The sequence below is a fragment of the Vulpes lagopus genome, chromosome 15 (assembly GCF_018345385.1).
Source record: "Vulpes lagopus strain Blue_001 chromosome 15, ASM1834538v1, whole genome shotgun sequence".
NCBI lineage: Eukaryota > Metazoa > Chordata > Mammalia > Carnivora > Canidae > Vulpes > Vulpes lagopus.
In genome coordinates this window covers 16,826,339-16,851,974 of record NC_054838.1, presented here as the reverse complement: position 1 = coordinate 16,851,974, position 25,636 = coordinate 16,826,339, and the positions used below count along the sequence as shown (strand labels likewise).

The 25,636-nt window shown below is 36.8% G+C and overlaps 1 protein-coding gene across 3 annotated transcripts in view; it reads right to left on the bottom strand.

Annotated features, from left to right (window-relative positions):
• The window catches only part of SBF2 (SET binding factor 2), a 468,462-nt gene that overhangs the window by 18,906 nt on the left and 423,920 nt on the right, over positions 1-25,636 (bottom strand). The window contains exons 28-34 of one of the 3 annotated variants that reach the window (XM_041730425.1): positions 25,131-25,271; positions 24,151-24,246; positions 16,506-16,580; positions 14,973-15,157; positions 11,356-11,532; positions 9,174-9,275; positions 8,296-8,481 (exon numbers count right to left, since the gene is read on the bottom strand). In XM_041730425.1, the coding sequence (XP_041586359.1) occupies positions 8,296-8,481; positions 9,174-9,275; positions 11,356-11,532; positions 14,973-15,157; positions 16,506-16,580; positions 24,151-24,246; positions 25,131-25,271 (962 nt within the window). The remainder of the gene's footprint in view (positions 1-8,295; positions 8,482-9,173; positions 9,276-11,355; positions 11,533-14,972; positions 15,158-16,505; positions 16,581-24,150; positions 24,247-25,130; positions 25,272-25,636) is intronic. The other 2 variants (XM_041730423.1, XM_041730424.1) reach the window with 2 other exon arrangements.

Genomic DNA, 25,636 nt, shown 5'->3' with positions numbered 1-25,636 from the left:
TGTTGAAAAGACTATCCTTTCTCTACCAATGTCTTTTGTACCTTCATTGAAAAGTCAGTTTTCTATATATCACATATAGTATGGGACTATTTCTGGACTGTATTCTGTTTCACTGACCTATCTACCAATTATCACACAATCTGGATTACTGTAGTTTTATAATAAAATTAGATAGTGCTAGTTCTTTTTCAAGGTTGTTTTGGCTATTCTAAATTCTTTGCATTTCCATATGGATTTTATTTACTTATTTATTTATTTATTCATGAGAGACACACAGAAAAAAGGCAGAAACATAGGCAGATGGAGAAGCAGACTCCTTGCAGGGAGCCCGATGTGGGACTTAATCCTGGGACCCTGGGATTATGCCCTGAGCTGAAGGCAGATGCTCAACCACTGAGCCACCAGGCATCCCTACATATGGATTTTAGAATGAGCTTGCCAATTTCTACAAAACAGCCACCTGGGCATTTGATTGTGGCTGTACTGACTCTTTAGATCAATTTGTGGATACTGATATGTCAACAATATTGAGCCTTCTTCTCATAAACAAGAGGTATTTCTTGATTTATTTAGGCCTTTAATTTCTCTCAGTAATGTTTTGTACTTTTCAATGTTTAGGCCTTTAACATATTTTGTTAGATTCCACCCATGTTTTTTGATACTACTGTAAAGATAATAATCTTTACATTTTAATTTTCAAATATTTCATTGCCAGTATGTGGAAGTACTAGTAATTTTTGTATATTGATCATGTATTCTGTAGCTTTGCTAAATCCACTTATTCAAGTAGTTTTTTGTAGAGTCCACAACCATGTTGTGTGTGAATAAACAAAATTTCACTTCCTATGTGGATGTCTATATTATTATTTTCTTGCCTTGCTGCATGGGTAAGATCTTTATTTAGTACAATGTTGAATAGAAGTGGTAAAGCAAACATCCACATCTTGTTTCTGATCTTAGGGGAAAAGTATTTTGTCTTTCACTATTATGATGATGTCAGCTGTAGGTTTTTTTTTTTTTTTTAAGATTTTTATTTATTTATTCATGAAAGACAGAGAGAAAGAGAGAGACAGAGAGGCGGAGACACAGGCAGAGGGAGAAGCAAGCTCCATCAGGGAGCCCAATGTGGGACTTGATCCTGGGACTCCAGGATCATGCCCTGGGCTGAAGGCAGGTGCTAAACTGCTGAGCCACTGAGGGATCCCTCTCAGCTGTAGGTTCTTAAAAAATAGATACTATCTAGAGTTTGAGCCAGTTCCCTTCTATTCCTAGTTTCCTGAATGTTTTTACAAGGAATGGATATTATATTTCCTCAAATGCTTTTTTGCATCTATTGGGATGACCTTATGGTTTTTCTTTTTTAGTTTCTTAATATGGTGAATTATTTTGATTGATTTTGAATGTGAAACCAACTGTGCATTCCTGCACAGGATAAGTGGATAAATGCCACTTGACCATGGTATATTATCTCTTAAATATATTGTTGGACTTGATTTGCTAAAATTTTGTTTAGAAAATTTGAATATGGGATCCCTGGGTAGCACAGCAGTTTAGCGCCTGCCTTTGGCCCAGGGCGCGATCCTGGAGACCCGGGATCGAATCTCACGTCGGGCTCCCGGTGCATGGAGCCTGCTTCTCCCTCTGCCTGTGTCTCTGCCTCTCGCTCTCTCTGTGTGACTATCATAAATAAATAATAAAAAATTAAAAAATTAAAAAAAAATTGAATATTGATCAGAATAGATACTGGTCTATAGTGTTCTTTTGTTGTCTTTGTCAGGCCAAGGTAACGCTGGTCTCATAGCCTGAGGTGAGAAGTATTCCCCTTTTTTTTTTGAGAAGTATTCCCTTTGCTTCAATTTGCTGGAAGACTTTATATAGAACTGCTATTCTTTCTTCCTTAAATACTTAGTAGAATTAACCAGTGGAACCACCTGGGTCTGAAGTTTTCAGTGTGGAAAGATTTTAACTACAATATCAATTTCCTTAATAGACATGGGCTTATTCAAATTATGTATTTCTTCCTGAGTGAGTGTGGTAGGTTGTGTCTTCCAAGGAATTTGTCCATGTCATCTAAATTGTTGATTTTATTGGTGCAAAACTTCATAATATTCCCTTACGGTCCTTTTAATATCTGTAGAATCTGTAGTGATGTCATCTTTCTCATTTCTAATAGTGGTATTCTGTGTCTTTCTTTGACTAGTCTGGCTAGAAGTTTAACAATCTATTGATCTTTTCAAAGATTAACAATCTATTGATCTTTTCAAAGAACAGCATTTGGTTTCATTATTTTTCTGTGCTGTTGGCCATAAGATTTTTGGAACCTAAAGGCAAACCTGTTTCAAATAAACTTAGTCTTATTTTATTATGTAGAATTGGAAATGATAGGCATCTCAGTCTATAAATTAATTCTATAGGAGCATTTCCCCAAATATGCTCATGAATAGAATTTAGGCCTTTCTCAGGCATCATCTGGATTCTGTTGTCCAAAATAACTTTTTATTTATCTTGATGGAAGATAAAAATATACAGATTTAAAAGATGAAGCTATGTGAGGTATTTTAGTTTTGTTTTCCATTATGGATTGAAACCTGCCAATTTCCCTTATTTATAAGAAGAGAATCTGAAAAGGAATTTGGAGACACAGGAATTTATAGGGGTCTTATTTTTTGCCCATATGTCATTAAGTACTTTATAAAATTTAAAGGCCCATAAAATAAGCTATGACTCAAATCCCAGGAAAGATCAACATTTTGGGAATAAAATATAGTAAGTTAACATTGGATTTTGCTTTGGAGAATTAGAAATGTTAAGCTATAAGAAATCTTATATAGAATGGCATCAATATTGGAAAAACTGTGGGTATGGTAGACACATCCTAGAAAAATAAGTAATTAATGTTAGTTTTTGTTATTTCAAGATAAAGATTTAACAAACATTAACTGTGCAGTTTCTACTGTGCCACTTTACATAAGATTTGTAATCCTTCTGATAGCTATCTATGTATTCATGTATCTATCTAGAAACCAAAGCACCTGAGAGGTTAAATAATTTGTTAAGGATCAAAAATTAGTAAGTTAAGACTGATATGTAAATTCAGATTTATTTTATGGGCTCAAAATATTTAAACTCAGACTTATTTTATGGGTTCAAAATATTAAAACCCTAATGCAAAATTGCTTTGTTATAAAACAGCTTGGATTACATCAATTTTTGCCAGTTTTCAAATGGATGGGAAGCAGGAAGACCAGAAACTTTGAATATACCATTAATCCATTAACTGCAGTTATTTTGCCAATATTAATGGATATATTTTAGAGTAACCAAACTGTGTGAGGGCGGTGTGGCTCCTCACACATGTGCGCACAAGGAAAGTTCATATCTTCAAGAGACAAATAGCTTTTCTTATTGGAATAGGACCTAGCATAGTGCTGGCATATGTATGGTAACCGTGAGACCATATCACACCAGACCAGAGTGAGTCAATTTACAACTTGAATAAACTTCAAAAGCAAAGTTATAATTCTTACTTGTTTTCCTCAAAGTAGGAAATAATGAAAAAGTCCTAAGATACACTCAAAGATTTACTCTAATGTTGAAATAGAGGAGATGCTTTCCTATACTTCATGTTTTCATTCATATTATACATGTCTGTTCCCTTGGTATTATATTTTAAAAATAAATTTTAGGTAAAAATTGTATTTTTGTATTTTGGATATATTTCTATTTGAATTTGGTTCAACTATTTTAAGAAAAGGAAGCATCCTGTAATGATATCACTTGAATTAAGCCAATTTCTTTTAGAAGCAACAAAAATTTGCCAGATGTTGCTATTATGAAACAGTGATCTAGCATTTATAATTCATCTGACACCTGGATATACTGGCGTAAACAATGGCTTTTTATATGATGAGGCAGTTCTAATTTAAGATCAGTACTTCATCTGTTTTCTTTGTAACTCTATTAGTACTAATGGACAAGTCTAGGCAAATTTCCATAGACTGCCTTTTGGCATTCAGCGTGTTAGAAATGGTTAACAAGCAGTGAACACATTCCACCTGGGAGTTTTGCTTGTTGCTGTGTAATTTTGCACATTAAAAAAAATTTTTTTTAATGTTGGGCCTGGCTCTGTTTTGTGCCCCTGAGAAATTAAGGACAGTGGTAGTTTGAATTGTCTGGCAAAAGCTGGAGTCATGTAAAGCACTGGTGTTCACTTGAAAGGTATTCAAAGAAGGCGTTCTCTAATGCCTAAAACTAGTATGTAGGAGATGATGAAATACTACCTTATAATTAAGTCAGCAAGAGTCAGAAGCACTATTTGTTAACTAGTCTTCTATAGTCTTCTGTTTTTGAATGAATAAACAATCCCTTTTCAGCACGAAGTAATTTGCTTCACCAAAGCTGATACCTATCATAGCCAAGCATTCTTTAAATACTGCAATTAAGGTCATATGCTACTTTGCCATGACTTGCCTGCACTCAGGTTGTTATGTGAAAGGGTACTAAGGCAAAAGAGGTTCAGAAAACTTTTGAAAATTCATATTTTAGTTTGAAAAATTTTAACATTGGGGCACCTGAGTGGCTCTGTCAGTTCGGTGTCCAACTCTTGATTTCAGGGTCATGATCTTGGGGTTATGAGATTTGAGTCCTGTGTCAGGCTCCGTGCTCAATGGTTAGTCTACCTCTCTCTCTCCTGCTGCCCCTCTTCCCATTCACACACACACTCTCTCTCTGAAATAAATAAATCTTAAAAAAAAAATCTATAAAAAAATTTTAATGTGATATAATCAGATCTGAATTAATGCTAAAGGAGTCTTTAGGCTCCAAACAATATTATTTTCTACAGTTTCTGAGACATTCACCTACAAATAACTGAGCTGTCACTAAAGCTCAACTTATATAGGACATTTGAATTTTAAATCATTATTTGTTTATTTATTTTAACTTAAAATTTTTTAGATTTTATTTATTTATTCATAGAGACACACACACAGAGGCAGGGACACAGGCAGAGGGAGAAGCAGGCTCCATGCAGGGAGCCTGACTTGGGACTCAATCCCGGGTCTCCGGGATCCCGCCCTGGACTGAAGGCAGCACTAAACTGCTGAGCCACACCAGTGGCCCTTAACTCATTATTCAAAATAAAAAGTTACTAGAAATTAAACATACACCCTAAGATGTTTTAGATAACACTACATTGTTTTAGCATCTATTGTAATGTATTCTAAAGACAATAGGAATTTATACTTTCATTTGTATTAAGATTTATTTATATCATTTAAGGGGTACTCACAAAATACAGGTTACTTTCCAATTCTAGACTACTTACACTTCTACCCACCCCTAATAATAAAATATAAGTATTATATTTCAAGTAATTATTATTACGCTTGGGGTGGAATGATGTCATTTTCGAGGACAGTATGTCTTCTGTGAGACCCTCCCATCTCTTACTGATTGTGAGTGGACTCTTTTGCTGACTCTCATGTTTAGGTATGCAGAATTTTGCAAGATGAGCATGGATATTTAACATATTTAATAATGCATTTAACTTAAACCAAATCCAGCCATACAAACTTAGCTGCCCTCCAACTCTCCCTTAATTAAAGGAAAGGATTTTTTATAAGGTAGAATAACCTAAAATGACGTGGGGAGAATGGAAAGGGAAACAGTAGCAGGTCAAGAAAATTCAGTACATTTATGAACAATGGAAAATAGAATATAAGAATAGCAATAAATGATAGAAGATGAGAAGCTACATTGGAATGCTTGTAGGATGAAAATGATTTGAGAAGGTGACAGCTTGCCCTGTCTCAGAAAGGCTCAGAACTCAGAGGCCCAAGAACTCAGTAACATATACAGAGGTGAAATGGGAGCCAAAAATGAGGACTAGATTAAGTCTATAGAGGAAGTGGTGAGATCTCCAGGGTCCTCTCCTACCCCATGCAGTCATGTGATTACCTTCTTGAAAGCAAGGGATTAGAAGTTTGTCCTCTGGAAAAACCAAACTAGATGAGCTCTGAACTTGGGAACAGTAGGCACAACTGGGTTCATGATGAGGCTTGAAACTGAAAATAGCATAGAAAAAGAGGGATCTCCCTGGACCTATTTCCTGCCCTATTTCTAAAAAGCAGGCAGCCAGGCTTATAAGTATTCTCTGGGCACCAGACTAACAAATTTTTCTCTGGAAAAACTAGAGAGCTGTTTTCTCTTTTCTCTGGAACTCCAGTTAACTGAGATGTTGGACTTACTAATTAAAATTTTGTTTTTCTGGGGGAATCCCTGGGTGGCTCAGCAGTTTAACGCCTGCCTTTGGCCCAGGGCACAATCCTGGAGTCCTGGGATCAAGTCCCACATCAGGCTCCTGGCATGGAGCCTGCTTCTCCCTCCTCCTGTGTCTCTGCCTCTCTCTCTCTCTCTATGTATATCATAAATAAATAATCTTTAAAAAAATTTTTTTCAGGTTCATTGATATATAATTTACATATAATAAAATCCTCCTATTTACACCATACAGGTTGATTGATTAGTTTTGGTCATTGTATACATTGTGTGATCACCAGCACAATTAGCATAGTTCCCTTATCCTAAAAAGTTTGCTCACGCCTCTTCATGGTCCCTGACCACTGGTCCCAAATAACCACTGATCTGTTTCTGTCACAATAGTTTTGCCTTTTGTAGAATTTTCTATAAATGAAATCATATATAGTATGTAGTTGCTTACACCTGCCTCCCCATACCTCTGCCAGTTTTACCAAGAAATACTTGACATATGTCACTGTATAAGTTTAAGGTAGACAGCTTAGTGCATTTGGTAAGCAATATAAGGCAATAAGCAAGATAATAAGAAGTGCTTTCATGAAGAATTCGTATGGTTCATCTATCTAGATGTGAGAAAAAGATCCTTGTGCCTCTCCTTTGGTATCAGTTAAGCTTTCTGTTTCAGAGACAATGGGCTCCAAATGCCTCCCTCATCTATCTGCCAAAAGAAGTACAAAATAAAAAGGCTCATATTCAAATAGTAAACAAATATACCTTTTGCTGCAAAGATTTAAAACGTAAGCTCAATCCTACAGCCAGCTTCTCTGGATGATGTTCGGACAGAATTAACTGAAATTATTCAATAGATCTTTTCTTTAAGAAGCTGATTAGAGCAGTCAAAAACAACCACCAGAATGTGTGTATATGGGGGATGGGGTCGGGGGTCGGAGATGGAAAGTCACTGCTAATGGGTATAGAGTTTCTTTTTGGAGTGGTAAAATGTTCTAAAATTGATTGTGGCAATTATACAACTTTGTGAATATATTAAAAACTATTGAATTATATACACTTTAAATAAATGAAAAATTATGTAGTGAATTAATAAAGTTGATCAAATGATAAATAGAATTAAAAAAAACCAAACCAAAACAAAACCTCTTTAGGAGACCTAGTTTTAGTACTGGTTCCTGAAAACATTTCCATCTTTCCTTCCAATAGATACCCGAGGCCAATCCATTTCCAAGAGGCTCATGGTTCTGACAAATATGTCTGACATGCCAAAACACATTCATTGTTATGGTGCAGATGAAGTAAAGTTGGAAATGTCAACACTGCTTTTCCTAGGCCAATTTAGCAAACCCAGTGCCATGTAATTCTCAAGCCCAATTCTGATTCAGGCCCCATTAGGAAGTTTGTAACTGATGAGGCTTGGAGGGAGCCTATAGACCATTCACATCTTCCCCATTCCCCTGCTCCCACTGGGTATGACTGGATTATATACCTGGGTTTCTGTCTGGTCTCTGATTAGCCCTGATTAAGTCACTGAGTAGAATCGAGCCAGTTTTCTCAACCTCACAGGCTTGACTGATTGGGCCCTGATTCCTTCTCAGGGGTTAAGCTCCACCTTCCATATTCCTAGGCACAAGCTAACATCCTCCAGAATGGGGATGAGCACCTGCTGGATTTCAGGCCCTTTCATCACCTAGAGATTTTTGCTGTTTTATCATAGATCAAACCTTCCTGAACGACAAACCCAAGTTTGCTCCTCTTCTTGGGAGATGATAAGTTAGAGTGCTGGCTACTTCACATGGGGGCCAGCCAGTAGCTAACTCAGCTATCCTAGATTCAGAAACCAACTAGTTTTTTTTTTTTTCTTCTCTATTCCCAGTAATCCACTGCTAAGATTTCAGCAAGCCTTATGGCTGAGTCCATCAGAATCATGACATGAAGATACCTGGCACAGCACTGCTATGCTCAATAAATGTTAATTCTTTTCTTTCTTTCATATCAAGTCAATTTAAAGTCTGCTCTACTTACCTGGTGTACACAGTCTAAGAACTGCAGGAAGACTGGAGTAAAACCACTACCCTGACAATTGAGGGTCAAGCTGCTCCGCTGATTGAATTTATGACCAAAAGAGAGCCATTCTTTTTCCACCAACATCCGAAAGCCTTCAAGTGTCCTATAAAAGGGATCACTGAGTAACTGAACCAGGGATATCACCTAGGACACAAGCAGGATGGATACATTACTTTCGGTCCTGAAAAAATTGTGTTACTAAGACAGGCAAAGTTACCATAACAGCAAATTTGTTCACTAGCTGCTCCAGGACAGCCAATCAAATTAATTCTGCAAACTTCCAGTAAAAACTAAAACTCAAACTCATTTTGGCTACATGTTTTCTTTCAGGGAATTATGATTTTAATCTTTCTTTACCTAACCAGTTTGCTGACTATAGTCCCCTCCTGCAGGTTAATTAATAAGGCTAGAGGATCAGTTCCAACCTATTATCTACTTTTTGGCAGATACAGATTAATGTCTTACATAGTTTATATTTATACCCTTTTTTTACTCTACAGTGGATAAAGGAGGAGCTTATTGAAAGCCAGGGAAAGGACTGACAAAACCCAGGAAGGACGGTCCATGTCCTACCCTCTGATCAACGGCTCCATTTGTATGCTCGCATGGTGTATCTGTCATGAGGGAGCCAGATGCCCTGGACCAGAGCTCCAGGGTATGTAGTGCCTGGAAGCTCAGGGCACAAAACTTTCTGATGGATATGGTGGTTTTTAACATAGGACTTTGTCCATAAACACATTAGTCATTATACAAAAGATTCATCTGCAGGATTTAAAAACAACTGAATTTAAATATAAATCTAAAACTAAGTATCTGAAACTGTTTTAATCATTTACTTGTGCAGTGATGTCCCAGCCTTCCTCCAAACAGACCAAAACTGAGGAACCATTCTCAAGTACTTCTGATACAACCACAGCCAGCTGCATTATCCTGTGAAGCTAAGAAATAGGAAAGGAGGCCACAATTAGACCAGGCACTTTCTGAACACCAAGAACAGACAGACTCATTATCAACCTTAGATAATGAAACAAGTTAGGGATGAAGTATTTGGACAAAAGAATCACATTAGTTTTAAATGCTTAAGGTTCTTTGTCAAAATCAAGATGAAACAATGACATAATTTAGAAGTAGATACATTTTAAAACAACGTGTTCAAATGATAGACAATGAAATAAACTGACCCTACATGATCTCCCCAAAGTAGAAGAGCTATGTAACCCCATAGAGTGGAAAAGTCAGATTCTAAGTGGCCCTACCAACACAGTTATTGGATTTAAAATTTGTTTTTCTATGATATAATCGGTTCTATTTCAGATACTTTTAATTTTTCTGTAATTAGATAGGAGGATGGAGGCAGAACTCTGTGAATATACTAAAAAGCACTGAATTGTACACTTTAAAGGGCTGAATTTTTGACAAATTAATTTTATATTTTAAAAAAGACATTCTTATTTGCACTATATATTAAATGGAAAGAAAATTTATATTTGTGCTCAGCTTTTGAAGCCAACCCAAAAGACTCAAAGTCCCTAATGAACAACTAGGTGGTGAGCAGACCATATAGATTCAAAACCAATTGTATATTATAGTTTAAAACTATTATAAGCATCTTTTGATATAAATTGTAGAATGGATCTGTCAACTAACATAAAACAAAATAAAATCCCCCATACTTTAAAGAGATCTGGGCTATTTTATACCTAGGAACAAGGCACATGTCCTCTCCAGCAATGGGAAACTCCTTACTCCCTGTTCCTATAACATAGATATTACCAGGCCTGTATTCTCTTGGGCTTGGCATTTGCTCTGAGTTAACTTTTAAAATGCCAATATTCCAAGTGGGGCAATATTTTCCACTGACTTTAGTTACCAACTTCTGGTAAGGATCTATTTTGGAGTAAGAAGTAGGACACAGAATGTATCAGAAACACAGATAGATTGGGTAGTGAGAATAGTTTGGGGTTGGGGCTCATAGCTTTGGGATAGAAGGGAGTCTTGATCAGCTTCTTCCATGGGTATTCAAAAGTATCCTGAACTGCTATAATAGTCATCAACATACCCTGATCCAGATTTATAGCTAATTTTTTTTTAAAAAAGAGTTTAAGTATCTTGAGAATAGTCACTGCCTTAGGTACTCCCAATCATTTCCTGGTTTATGGAAAACAACTCTTTTTCCTCCTTAAGAGAGGCAGGAGGCTTGGAGACAGATAGGAACAGGAGATTAGAGGGTTTGGGAACTCCTACAGGGGGCAAAGGAATAATGGGCATAGCATCAGTGGCCTGAAGACAAGGCTGAAGGGTATACCGCAGAGATGCTCTTGGTTAAATGTCTGCATCAGTGTCTAAAACATGCATGTCATAAATACCTTTCTTCTGTGGTCTGGAAGAAATGTGGGTTATGTGTGCTGGCATACCTATTTCTCCTTAATTTCTTAATAAGAGTTTAATTAAAAACATCCCAAGCTTGACTGAGCTGACGAAAGGATATGCAGTTTTTCCTAAACCTTAGGTAGGTTTTAGGGTATCCAAAATGATTTTGGTGGCTGGTCTGAGGGTGATTCTAAAATCTAGACACATGGAAAAGGCAGAGACACATGGAAGGTAAGAAAGTAACAGGGAAAGGCTCTTGGAGTCATCAGATGTCACATTCTGTCCTGGATCCTCACTCTGCTGATAACAGAGCAGGAGTCCTATAAATATTTTTCGATGATTAAATTTACTGCATATCAGAAAGTTTCCATCGAACAATAAAGATGTCCTCCTCCTCAGCAACCCATGAAGACCAAATTTTCAATTATAGAGAGATGAAAGCCCAGGGATGAAGAATTCTACCCCCTGCCATCTTCTATATCATACGGTTCCCTGAAACTGGAAAGTCTTTATGGAGGGCATACAGGAAGGGGAGAATGTCAGGTAGTGAGGGCACACAATATTTTTTCCCCCTTAAGTATCCCATTCTGTTTATCTACTTGGACTTTTCTTTCTCTGAGTTATAAGACAAGCTGCTCCAGACATTACCTGTGGGAACCACTCAGAGTCTCCCAGGGCTTTCAGGAAGGTCACTTCTGAGTCAGTAGGAATGGTGCTTGGAACACAAGCCCTCATCAGTTTTTTGAAACTGGCTTTAACTTGTCGGATGTCATAAAATTCAACAGGAACAAACTCACAATTTAAAGCAAATTCTAACTTGAAGTTCTGTGGGTGAAGATGCAGAGAATTAGGCAGATGCAGTGCTATAGGTAAAAGAGCACTGTTTTTAACAGGGCAATACTTAATGATGCACAGTTAGTTGAGGCCAAGTAGCTACAGAGGTTGCAGAGGTCAGGAAAGTCAATCTTGTGTGGCTAATGTGTCAGTATTACTGGAAAGAGCCATTCGGTAAGGTCTTGTGGTTTGACTTGGCTTGCTGTCATTCTGAGAATTTGGAGAGGCTACTGGTAGGCTGGAACCTGATGGAATTCATAATACCATATATAAGCCAGTTATAAGGCCATGACCCTCGAAGCCTAAAGAGGAACCAATGACACGTGGACAGCATAATTAATCCAAAACTGTAAATTAAGTTTCCCCAAGATATACCCTGTAATGAAAAGGTAATATACTGTTGAGGTTCCAGAACTCTACAAATTAAAGTTTGTAGATATACACATATCTGTTTCTTATTATGCAAGTAAAACACAGTCATTGTAAAATGAAAAAAAAGTAGAGATAAACATTGAGAAGGAAATAAAAATCACTACCTCACTGCCCTAAGATTACTAATGTTACTGTTACTCTTTTAAAGCTAATAATACAAAATTTTATATATAGTAAATTCTGAAAGATTTTGTGATTTCTAGCACTGGGATAGTATTTTTTCCATTCAGTATGACACATGTATCAGTCTCTATTTATTTGGATACTTTTATAATTTACATCTTTAATCCATATGAAATTTATTCCACATGAGGTTGTATTTATAATTTAAAAATACTAAACTGATGGCCCTTTGGTCTATTTTGTTTTGATAATCTAGTTGCCTAGTTCTCAAGATTGATTGATTGATGATTTTATTTATTCATGTGAGAGAGAGAGAGAGAGGAGAGAGAGAGAGAGAGAGAGAGACAGGCAGAGACACAGGCAGAGGGAGAAGCAGGCTCCATGCAGGGAGCCCGATGCGGGACTCGATCCGGGTCTCCAGGATCATGCCATGGGCTGAAGGCAGTGCTAAACCGCTGAGCCACCCAGGCTGCCCTAGTTCTCAAGATTTAAAAGTTCTCAACCTTTTCATGTCAAAGAATGAATTGGTTTTCTCATATTCTCTGTGCTTTCTTCACATTCTGTTAAAATTACTGTACTAGACTATTTGCTTTTCTAAGAGTAAAATTGCTTTCTGGAGATTGGGTGTATAACAGTATAAATATACATAACACTACTGAACTGTACGCATGAAGATGGTAATTTTATGTTATTTGTATTTTATCACAATTAAAAAAAAACTGCTGCCAAGAACTTATACATAGAGTCTGCTAATGTTTTATATTGGTTATTTCAGAGTATTTTTAAAAAGGTATATTATAGTTTTAAAATAAAAAGCAAAAAATCCTAATTCTCTTTTTTAAAATAGCATTTCTAACATGTACCAAGAAAAAAAGTTTGTCTTAATGATCCCTCTTTTAAAAAGGAAGATACCCTAAAGAAAAAATATAAAATATAAAATAAAACCCTACTGAATTGTGTCTCAATAAAAAAAACTATATGCTTGTAAATGTGATTGCAATTTTACATACAGAAGATAAATATAAAAATTCAACAACATGGAATGCCATGTAGTGATGAAAGTAATTATGAAGACTATTACACGACATGGAACCATGTTCTTTAGATAAGAACTTAGTAGTATACACAAGTTCTTATCTGCTAGTTTTTTTTTTAAACTTATAATAGATAAAAGATAGTTTACTTTCCAGGAAAACCAGGTTTCTTTCCATTTCTCAAATGTACATGAACTAGGTATGCACATCTTATGAACCAGGAACTATTAACCATAGTGTAGACCAACACTAGGTCAAAAGGAATTGGTTTCTAAGTCTAAGGTATTGTAAATTGAAAACGGTTAGCAAGGGCAATTCAAGATTATTTAGAATAGGTCATTCCCTACTTACTTGCTTTCCTATATGTCTCCTTTGTGGGGAGAAGAAAGTGTTGGGTTACAACTAGACAGCACTGTGTTAGCCAGAATGTGGCACACACCAGACAGATAAGGACCTACACTCTACAGATACAATTGAATAAATAAAAGGAAAACTTGAATGGAATATACAGAAACCCTAATAACCACTGTGCCAGGATAGTGGTATTATGTTTTTAAAAATATAATACTTTATGGATAAAAGAAAGAAGGAAGGAGAAAGGGAGGGAGAAAGAGGAGGAAGAGTTGCAAGGAGTCAGTCTTTCTTACTCATATATGCCTGATCACACAGCTCATCTGAAGACTGATGTGCAAAAGCAATGGCAGAGGTGAGAATTTAGGAGACAAAGCCTGGAGAGTGAATCAGGTTATGAATAAGTGGTGTGCTGAAGTGTGGAAAGTCTGTGCTCTGGGAAAGACACTGGTGCCAAAGAGGCTGTACAGGCAACCCTGGATTACTGTTGACAAGTGTTCCAACTATTTTCTGGATATAAAGTTATCTGCTGTATCAGAAGACACGTGTGCATACTTAAAAACTGAGTATTACCCAGCAGTTTCATGCCCTCTACCCTAAAGGTTGTGACTAAGTGATTGCAGCAGTCCTGGCAGTGGGAGAAGAGCTAGCAAAGACAGCTTGCCAGAGAAGAGATGACTCAATCACTGGCATCTTGAGAACCAAGCATGTGGGATCCTGCTCACAGCCCCTGCTCCATGGTTCAACAGAAGGTCTGTCTAGATTGTCCAGTGCTGACTAGAGTCAGCTAAACTTTGAGGGGATTTCTGACTTAACAAATACTTTTATTTCCCACAAACCTATCAGTGGCAATGTATTTTGTAATGTGTGCATTGCTAAAACAATCCCAAGGAATAGTTGCTTTTGGAGGCAGAGACTATCTTTCCAATTTATAGGATCTGAGCATAATGAAGTTCTTTAGCATAATCATTTAAAAAAGACTAAAGTTGATTAGTATCTAATATCTTGAACTTTCTCACTTGTCTTAAGACATGTATTTCTATATATACAGCCTTGCAAAGTTTTTTAAAAATTTAACTTAGAAAACAGTCTTGGCCTTTCCTTGTCTCCATATGTAGTGTCATGGTCTTCTTTTCACTCCTCTACCTTCCTGTAGCTTTCATTATCTATAGGGATCTATTTTGCCAGGGGTACAGATTCCTATGGAACTAAGACAATGGAAAAACATACCCTGAATGAGCCTTATTTCTTTTTTGTACATACACTTCCTAATATTCCTGATATTCGATTTTATAATGATTATGAGTAAGTATATTTAGACATATATACATACATATATATCAACTAAAATTTTTTTTGAGACTGATTATTAACTCCAGGTTAAGAATTTATGCTGTAAAACAAAATTTCTAGGAAAGCTGTTTTGAAATAGGTTTTATAAAGTTCCTTCATGTATCTGCAAAGCTTCTAAGTGAGGAAAAGAAATCTTACCCTTAGTTGAGACTTTTCACCAAATATATAAAGGGCTGCTTGGCGTTTCGAGAGCTGGTTTTGCAGGTAGGTGCTGTTACTAAAGGAGGCGGAGTGGTCCCTGCCTGCCAGTCGGGCACCAACATCAATGAAAGATGTTGGAGAGCTGATCAGGCGAGTGCTAGAGCGAAGACTTGCCCATACACCTTCACAAAAGCCAAAACGATTGAGTGAGATAATCTGATGTGGGAATGCCACTGAATAGGGAAAAGATGCATGCTCTCTGTAGGTTCAGTTTTAGAAGTAATAGCAAGTTAATTCACCTAAGTTATATATCATGGATCATATTGGTAATTTGTCGTTTACTTTTACAACATATAAGCACTATTCAATACAACATTTCCAAATCACACAATCTTTGGGTTGGAGGGACCTAAGAAATCACCCAAGTCAATCCTATTTTTGCATTTTTATGTAAAGTCAGTATTTATAAATGAATGCTGAGATCATAAATAGAAAGAGTGCACAGACACTAAGGAAACAAAAAATGTGGGCAGAAGGCAACAAAGAGATAACACATAGTGACTCAGTTTCACAGGGTTTTGTGAAAGAAGTAAGGAACACTCCTCTGCTTTAGCCAGTCAACACAACAAGAAATGGAGATTAAGTAATAAATTAGAACTTTACTATACCTATTAAAATCTAAGGTTGGATTTAGAATTAATATATATGTGTCATGCCAAAATGATAGAAATTTAACCCAGCAAAGATTATATTCTCACCTTTTTGTTCTAGTATTCATGAAAAATAGTAAGAAGTTATAAATTTAGTAATGTGCATTTCACTGATCCTTAGCTTTATTTAAAATTTCAGTCAAAAGCAGATGTCTCATATGTCTCCTAAGGGAAAGGCCAAAGCTAAGCTGCTAGAAGAATCTCATGTTATAAATTGACCTTAATTATATTAATTAGAAAAGTCAAGGATTTCTACATGCAAGTGAATACTCAATATTCAATATCCAAACACAAAGGCAAATACTAAGCCTCAAATTTTGAAAAACATTGTAGTACCTTAAAAATAACAGGGCCCCTCATAAATGTTCACATGGTGTTCATGCTCGTGATGGGGTCACTGGGGTACAGGCCACTGCCACTGCTTCCCTAAAGTTGGGTTTCTTCCCTAGATTTAGAAGGCTTTAATATTTGCCAAATGTTAAATTAATCCATGTTTCTAGGTGACTGCAAGTCACCACAATAATGTTTGTCTCATCTGCTTCTCTCTTTATAAGCATATCAGGAGACCAGTTCCCAGGAAAAGGTGTTTTAGGTGATTTCTGCTTAAAAACATGGATGAATCTTTCTACATGACCTATGAGTTTGTCTTAGATATTATGGCAAGTGTTTATAAATGGAATCACAGAACAAATTCAGAATATGGGTGAAAATGAAGGACATAATTTGACAAACGAATGTGAAAAAAGTCACTTGTAACAAAAATGCTTTCGTATGAAGATGGTTAAAAAAGAGTGACACATCAGGACAGATAATACAGTACCTTGATTATGGACTCTTCCCTTAGTTGAAGATTTGGGATTTGACTGAGTAAAACACTTATCTCTGTACCCATGCACTGGTAAGTGAGATTAAAGACAGAAGGAGGAATGAAATGTAGATAGCAGCAAACATCAGAGCAAATTGAGTAAGAGAAGAATAGGTTATTTAATTTTTGAGATTAAGTTAACACAGGGGGAAATGTAAATATAATAAAAGTATAAATAGAAAATATGACTAACAAAAATCTGCACAGTCACACAAAAAAGATGAACTGAGTGCCTGTTAAATGAAATTTCAGCTCCTGATTATAAATATTATAAGCACAATGAAATGGACAGCACAGCAGAGTGCCACTAACAAATTATACCAAATGGAATAAGCTTTTGAAGATTGTCATTTGGTGAGAAATAAATTTATATAAAATTAAAGAATTGAGGGTGGGGGGTAAACGTTAAGAATGCATTGGCCCTAGGATTTAAGGAAGCTGATTGGTTGGCAAATGCTACGTGTTATATAACACGTTTGTTCTTTGAGTAAAGTCATCACATCAGGAATGAAGCTCTAGTAACCATTTGGAATAACTAAGTGCATATTTCTGCAGTAAAGCATCAAGCAATGCCACACTATGCTTTTTTCTTTTCATTTTGAAATTACATTTATTTTTAATAGATAGTATGAGCAGCAAAAATTCATGATCCTGTGACAATCCCCAATGCCACTAAAAAATATAGCTTGTGATGATTGAGGTAATGACTTCTCCTAAAACCCCTACTTGCACCAAAATGATAGGCAGTATTAGAGATAATACTTTTGTAATTTGAGTAATATTGTTTTTTCCTGGCAGAAAAAAAGTGCCCTGTGACTATGGCAAACTTTACCTGGTAGTAACAAAGGTGGTGAGCAGTAGGTTACAGTTATATTATTTCTTGAGCAAAGAACTGCTCAAGTCAATTAAAGAAAATGATTCTGTATTTATTCAGGATTGAAAATGTTAACAGCAGTATTATTAAGCTATATACTGCAAAACTGCATATCGCATAATTTGATAAAAAGAAAATCATTAGCAGTTTTTTTCATTTCTGCCTTACTCTGTCAGAAGCAGAAAATAAAGGGTATTAATGGCTTTAGTGGCCAAAGGAATTCAGAAAGCTAAGGGTTGGGTGCCTAGGTAGCTCAGTGGTTGAGCATCTGCCTTTGGCTCAGATCCTGGTCCTGGGGTCCTGGGATTGAGTCCCACATCAGGCTCCGGGCATAGGGCCTGCTTTTCTCTCTGCCTATGTCTCTACCTCTCTCTCGCTTTCTCTCATGAATAAATAAATAAAATCTTTAAAAAAAAAAAAAAAAGCTAAGGATTGCAGAGGCACTGGCTGATTGCACACAAGGAATTCTTTTGCAAGACAGAACAAGGACCATGGGACAACATGGTAAAGGCACAAGGCCTCCTGTGCTGGTCAGCTATTTTTTTCTAAGGTTTTGAGCTTTCCTAAAGGAATATGGGATTCCTAAATGCTTGTAGTGAAGTCTGACTGGTTGGTTCCTGATTCTGAGATGCTATTCCCTGAACACACACCAGTTTTGTATGTGGGGCCCTTTGCCTAGAACAGATTCTCACACTCCTTTACCTGATAAACTCCCTAACCCTTAAGATCCAGGAAAAATGTGAACTCCTTTGAAAAGCATTCTTCACTGTCTCCAGAGTTGTAGAGAGCTCTATTTAAACTGTGATCACACTGCATAGTTTTATTCTACTAGATTTTGTGTTCCAAAGGGTAGGGACCTAATCCTATCTATTCTTGTATCCTTGCTGAGAGCCTAATATACAGGTACTAAAAACAGTTGCGGATTATTTTCTTTTTGAAAATTGATACATTTGGAGCTGTTATGACCATTCTAATGTATCTTCAATTCTGATTATTTGCCCTGAGAGAATGAAAAGAAGGGTATTAAATAATAAAAAAAATTAATCACTTCCCCAAATAGAGGCTCACTAATGAAAAACTGCCAAACGTTCATTACATAGCAGAAAATCAACAATGAGCAAATGGCCTTTAATGACATGGGGCCAGCAGAGGGCTTTGAGAACTGTAAGCCCATCTGGCAGTCATGTTATCCAAAGGCATTAGACCTCCCCCGCCTTGGTGGTTTTTGCTTTAGTATATATACATTTTGCATCGTGACTTAGTGTTACCTGATATAATACATACTGTAATATAATATAAAATGTATTTTTAACTATGAATCATGATCAAAACAGTTTGTAAATTATTGGCCTAGACTTAGAGCAGATGTCTTCAATTTTCTTGCCTTGGGCCTGTGAGGAGCAACCTGGTTTAAGATAATTTAAATGCAAATGTAGACTTTCTTCCCATCTCAGTGGAGTATTAGGCAACTATAACTAATAATCACAACAGCAATCATGGAACTAACATTTATTGAGTTCTTATTATGAACCAGTTACTAAGCTAAGTGCTTTACATACATTATTTCACTTATTCCTCATAACTACTCTAAAACTAGATACTATTTACTATCTGCACTTTATAGATGAGGACACTGAGCATTAAAAGGTTTCCTAAATTGTTTAATAATCACACATTAAGTGGTGGCACTGTGGTTTGAACCTGAATGTAACTGAATCAAACTCTTAGTGTCCTGCTGTGTAAGCAACCATGTGGTCCTGGAACTGTCCAGCAGGGTCTGGCTAAGGGGATTGCTTCAGGGAAGAAATGTGCAGTTCATCCCACCCAGAGGAATGCACTGGTGTTCAAAACATGAGTGTTTCCTAAGCACTGGTATTGTTCCCTCTACTCTGTTCAGGCCAAAGGAGAAGAGGAAAAAGATACTTGGGTTGGATGCGGTGATGGATACTGAATTTATCAAGGTGGCCTTATGACTAGCATGGTGCATGAGGTACAAGCTATATTCAGTGAATGCTGCATTGAAATGGACTGAACAATCCCAGTACCAGTTATGCAATTTGCTATGTGATCTTGGCCAAATCACTTCATTTCTCAGAGACTCTTAAAATACATATCCTAGAGATTATTATAAGGATAAAATATCACATGTAGAGAAACATAAAGGGCCATGGAAGTGTATAGGAGGAAAAATTAAAAGCCAGCCTCCATGTGGTTACTTCTCAAATATACTGAGCTGTTATATTTTTTATTTAGGAGGCAGTACCCATTTTCTTTTTAAAAGTTAATTAATTAATTAAAAGTAGGCTCCACGACCAGCACAGAACTCACAACCCTGAGATTAAGACCTGAGCTGAAATCAAGAGTTGCACTTGACTAAGTAACCCAGGTGCCCCTTTCATGACATTTTTTGAGTCAACAAAATAATTTATCCAAGTTAGAAGTACATGCTTTCTCCATAGAGCTTGGAAGTGATTTTAATTTATAAATGAAAAGTAATGTGCTTTATTCACATCTTTACTTCTTAATTGGTTCTTGTGTAAAAGAAGTTGCTTTCCCTGCCTTAGGAATTCATCAACACAGAATGCAAAGTGATTGCCCTGACTGAAAAAAGAGTGATGGAGAAGGTGGAGGTCAATCTAAACTCTGGCTCATCATCACAGTGAGAAAGGCACATAGTGTAGATAACCTAAGAAGAAAATCAGAACCTAGGACTATGACAATGAAAGGAATGAAAAGACAGTAAAAATACAGAGAAGAGACAAAAAGAGGAAGGTTAGATGGAAGATTTAGAGCTGGGAGGCTCTTCCCACACAGGGTAGATGAGGAACTTCTGAAGAAATGGTGCCTAGCTATCTGGAAAAATGAAGAACCTCTCATTGAGGGGACGTACAAGGAAATGAACTATTTGTAAGGTGTGTAAGTGTCTATACTTGGCCCATACGAGTGTGTGTCTGCCTGTCATAGTCAATGTTAATAGGGAATCTTCTAAGATTTCCCAAACTTGCTTGCTCCAGTCCATTCCTGTTATTCTAAGTGAGGAGGAATGACACTGTTGGAAGAGACAAAGGAAGCAGCTTTAGGGATCAAAGAAGAAGTCCAACACGCCAGGAAACAGCAGTATCTCATCTTCCAGTTAACCACTGGGACCCTGGGAGATTTAGGAAGCTTTGGGAGAAAAGAATTAAGAGATGGAATAAAAAGGTAAGATTTATGTTTCTGGATCCTAGTTTAAGATACTAGAACGATGGGCATCTGGTTAGGAACAAAAAAGTGTCGTAAGGAAACACAATGTTCACAGTAATTTTCAGAAGAAAATATTTGGGAAGGGTGTCAGAAATAATAATTATGGCCTCATTATGTATAGAATGGGTCAGAAACAAATCAAATAGATTTTTGACAGTAAGAGGTAAATATAGCCTTTTAGGTACCTTTGAGAATAGCAAAGAATGAACTCATGACTAGAATGTGACCATAAGTTGGGATCCTTTTGCATAAAAAAGGCTGAGTTCTGAGGCCAATATTGAAAAAAGAGAAGATAATGTAGGTCAAACATATTGGTGACTATCCATGAGCCCTAGGCAGTAACCTAGAAGAGGTAATTTTGTACCTGAAATTTATATTACAAGTCATCTGGCCAAATGGAGGAATAAATAATGTGTTCTTAAAGTTTACAAAGTCAAAACTTATGAGCAGAATGGGGAAAAATTGTTGACATGCCTTACTGACAATATAAACTTTCAATGGTAAACAAAGCAATAAGTCGAACTGCAACCTTGAGCCAAATTCTGATAGGAGCTCTTGGCAACAGAAAGAGCAGGCAGGAACCTTAGGAGACAGTCATTGTACTATTTTATGTTCAAATTCATCAAGAAAGAAATAAGAATGACGTATGTATCTTAAACTTTAAAACAATGGTATTTTAAAAATTCAAAGGAGAGCTATATATAAATGTTATGGGTTAAACTGTATGCCTCCACCCCCAACTCATACATTGAAGTCCTAACCCCTCACTGAATACCTCAGTGACCCTACTGGGAAACAGAATTATTGCAAACGTAATTAGTTAAGACGAGGTCACACTGGAGGGGGATGGACCCCTAATTTTATATGATTAATGTCTTTATAAAAAGGGAAAATTTGGAGACAGACACATAGGGAGAACATCAGATAAAAATGAAGGCACCTGAGTGATGCTTCTACAAGCTAAGGAATGCCAAAGATGGCTAGTAAGCCATCAGCAGCTAGGGGAGAGGCATGGAACAGATTCTGCCTCATGGCCCTCAGAAGGAATCAATCCTGACAACATCTTGATTTTGAACTTCTAGCCTCCAGAGAACTGTGAGACAATCATTGTTTAAGACAACCAGTTTGTGGCACTTTGTTATAGTAGCCCTAGCAAACTAATACAATGACCTTCAGGCCTGAAACACTAATTCAGAAGATGAGTGAAGAAGGTTGAAAGCTAGTAGGAAATCCTGCAATTGCAGAATGTTCTAATGAGGCAGAAAAAAAGTATCTCAAGAACCAGGGGATCCCTGGGTGGCTCAGCGGTTTAGAGCCTGCCTTCAGCCCAGGATGTGATTCTGGGGTCTCAAGATTGAGTCCTACATCGAGCTCCCTGCATGGAGCCTGCTTCTCTCTCTGCCTAGGTCTCTGCCTCTCTCGCTCTCTCTGTCTCTCATGAATAAATAAATAAAATCTAAAAAAAAAAAAAGAACCAGGATGACAGCCAGGAGATGGGCATAGTAATCTTGGTTTCTAAAAGGGGAAAAGGTGAATTTTGTAAAACAGAGCCTTCTTTTATGTTGATTCTGAACCAAATTCTATAATGGATTACTAATGGATAATTTATGATTACTTAGGAAAAAGCTCTAATTCCTATAATGAGTATGAGTCGTGGTAAAATAACCATATAATCTTTTGTGATATAGTTAACAGCTGGAAAGAATGGAAAAAAATCGAATTAAAAAGATTGGCAGAGGGCAGCCCGGGTGACTCAGTGGTTTAGTGTTACCTTCAGCCCAGGGAGTGATCCTGGAGCCCCAGAATTGAGTCCCGTGTCAGGCTCCCTACGTGGAGCCTGCTTCTCCCTCTGCCTGTGTCTCTGCCTCTCTGTGTCTCTTATGAATAAATAAAATATAAATAAATAAATAAATAAATAAATAAATAAATAAAATAAAATCTTAAAAAAAAATGATTGGCAGAGATTTAGAAATATGGGCCAGGTGGGTTTTAGTAGGAGTTTTAACTACTATATATTAACAGACAATTTCTTTCTTTAAGGAGGCTTCTATATTATTTTGATGAAGACTTCTGCTCTTAGTTCTGGTTTGCTCAATTTTTTAAACAACAAATTACATGATGGCAGAGATCTAATTGATGCATGACAAGAGGCTAAGACACAGGAAGACAGTATCAGGATTCAAAGTCTAAAACAATAGTCCATATAAAAAAAGATGGAATTTTGTAGATACAGCACATGGTATATTTAGGTTCAAAAACCAATCCTCAAGGCTAGTCCTGTATATTATTAAGAACAAGAGCACATAGGAAGATATTTCAGGTGTGGGTCAACCTAGTGATGTAGCTATCCTCATATCTAATGTAATCTTAGGCTGCATGAGTTCAACTCTATGGAGAGTTCACTAAGTGACAAAGATGGTGAGTAGAAGGCAACCATTTGAATTGGGGTATTTGGAAAGTTCTAAGAGCGAAAAGATGGTATCAGCTTTAAATTCAAAGGACTATGGTATAGGAGATCAAGATTTAGAATTTTCTAACTTGAGAAGGCTGAGCTAGGGCCCATATGTAAAAGCCACAAAATGGCAGATTTTTAGATCAATATGAGAAAGAATTTTCTAACAAATGAAGAGCTCCTTACAAACGCAAGAGACTACTTTTAGGAAGAAATGAATTTCTCATTACTGGTGATGTTCAAGTAGAACTGGGATCATTCACTTGGTACATTTCCAAGGGGATTCAGCATTGCATAGGAGTGAGAAGCCCAAGATTCTATGAATCCAGTATGAAGTAGGAGATTTTATAATCAAGATACTTGCTTTGGAATTTTCTCTGAAAAGTAAAAGAATCCCACATTATTTCCAGAGACCAATGTGGATCACCTCTGGAGCTAAAAGAGCAAATACAGAATTTCCTCTGAAAAGTAAAAGAATCTCACATAATCTCCAGAGACCACAGTGGATCACCTCTGGAGCTAAATGAGCAATACAGGCCTTTTTCTACTTCCTTATGCCAGGAGCTAGAGCCCAGAGGAAAAAGAGTAACCTGGATATCATTCTCTTTTGTTCCCTAACCCAGTATTTCAGAGAACAGGAGTAAAAATTACAGGCACAACTCTTTGAGGCTCAGATTACTTACTTCCCTCTAGCTGCTTAATGCGTCTGTGGTCAGCTTTTCTACCCTGCAAACCTGAAGCACTGTAGAGTTTTGCAGGGCTGGCCACTGATTGAGATATGTTTCCCTTACCTCCTGCTGCCGCTTCCAAACTCATCAATAGCTAAGATTTCAGCATTATTATATCTCTTGTTCCAGGAGGCTAAACTCATCTGTCACGATACCAGTAACAAATTAGATCATGTATTTAGAGAAGAGTGATTAAGAACAATTTGAACCATAATTAGTTGATTTAAAATAGCACTATCTAGAGTAAAGTTTTCTGATTTCAAGGTTGTATCAGTGCTCAGTTATAAAATCAATCTTACTAACCTCCTCGAGCAAAGCTATTGGATGGGTTTACATCCAAATGTCCTGGCACTACCTGCTTAAGCACAGTGGACATTCTTGAAGTCCTCCTTTCAGTCCCTGAAAGTCAGCCAAAAAGAAGAACAAAAACCAGGTCGTTCAGGTTAACATTACTCAAATGACAAAAAGTAATCTTCATGTGTAGCATGTCTAATTGCTGCCAAACATTGTACTTTTTAAGTACCCACAGCTTTAATAGAGATAACAAGGCACTGTTACTATTTCCTCAGAGATACACACATTTGCAAGATTATAGAGAGTTAGGTTTGGCAAGTGCAATCAGAGAATTTAATGATAAATGAAGCAAGGCATGCATGGTGTTACTTTACAAGAAAAGCCACTTTCTGCTTATGTTGAGCTAATTCAAATAGCTGATTAAGCCAAGGAGACCAACTTTTCAAGTCACATGCTCCTGTGTCTAACACATTAGGGTTACCTCTACATGAACCCTTTGGGGTTCCATCACATGATAACTGAAACAGAATATTAGTACAAGTCTTAATGGCTTCATCCAAATCTAGTGAAAACAAACTGTACTACAAATCATAAAAGGCTGCAGAAATTTCAGGCATTTCAAACTTATACATGATGATTTACTACATATGCATTTAATAGTTTGGTATTCAACTTATACATTCAACTTGTAATAATATGTTAAAGTCTATGTAACACAGATTCTAAGAAAAAGAGAGATGACTTTATGTTCTCCACTCCTATTACTCTTTTAAAAAGTAAATAACTGAATCCCCGCATTTGGTTACTGTTACTAGACATTAACAGTAATATGCTGATTTTTAAGTAAAAGGAGCTAAAGTTATAGCCCCACAGCATAAAGCTTTAAGGGGTCGTACTAAACGAACAGTATAAATAATTAAAGAGACCAATCCTGGAAATGAATCTGACCTTTCATAGCTGTCAAGAAGAAAAGTGTGATTAGTACTTACCTGGAGACAGAGCAAGTGCTGGCCTGACGGTAAGGGTATTACTGCCACTAAGTTTCTGGTGCACAGAAACTGCGTTCAGTAAGGCTTGCATGTATTTTTCTTGTTCTATGCTACTGGAGGATTCTAAAGAGGAGGTAGGAGCTATAAAAGAAAAAGTGAATAAAACAAACTGTCTCTGTTAATAAGAGTTATCTATCTACCTACCTATCTTATTCTTTCTGTATATAATCTTCAAGTTACCACACCCAAATATAGAAACTTGCCCCACTCAAAGCTGTAAATTATTAGATGGCTATCGTCTTATGATATTGGTTTCACCATACCTATTCTTGGTTGCCTCGTCATCCTCCTAGAAAGAGCCCAGGACTGGAAAATCAGCACAGGGCTGTCGTTTGAAGCATAGGTGTAGCTTCTCATTATGTAAGCAATTCATAAATGAAGAGTCACAAAAGGCAACATCTCCCTGATGATTTCCCTTAATTATCCTGTCCATGCTACTATCTGGG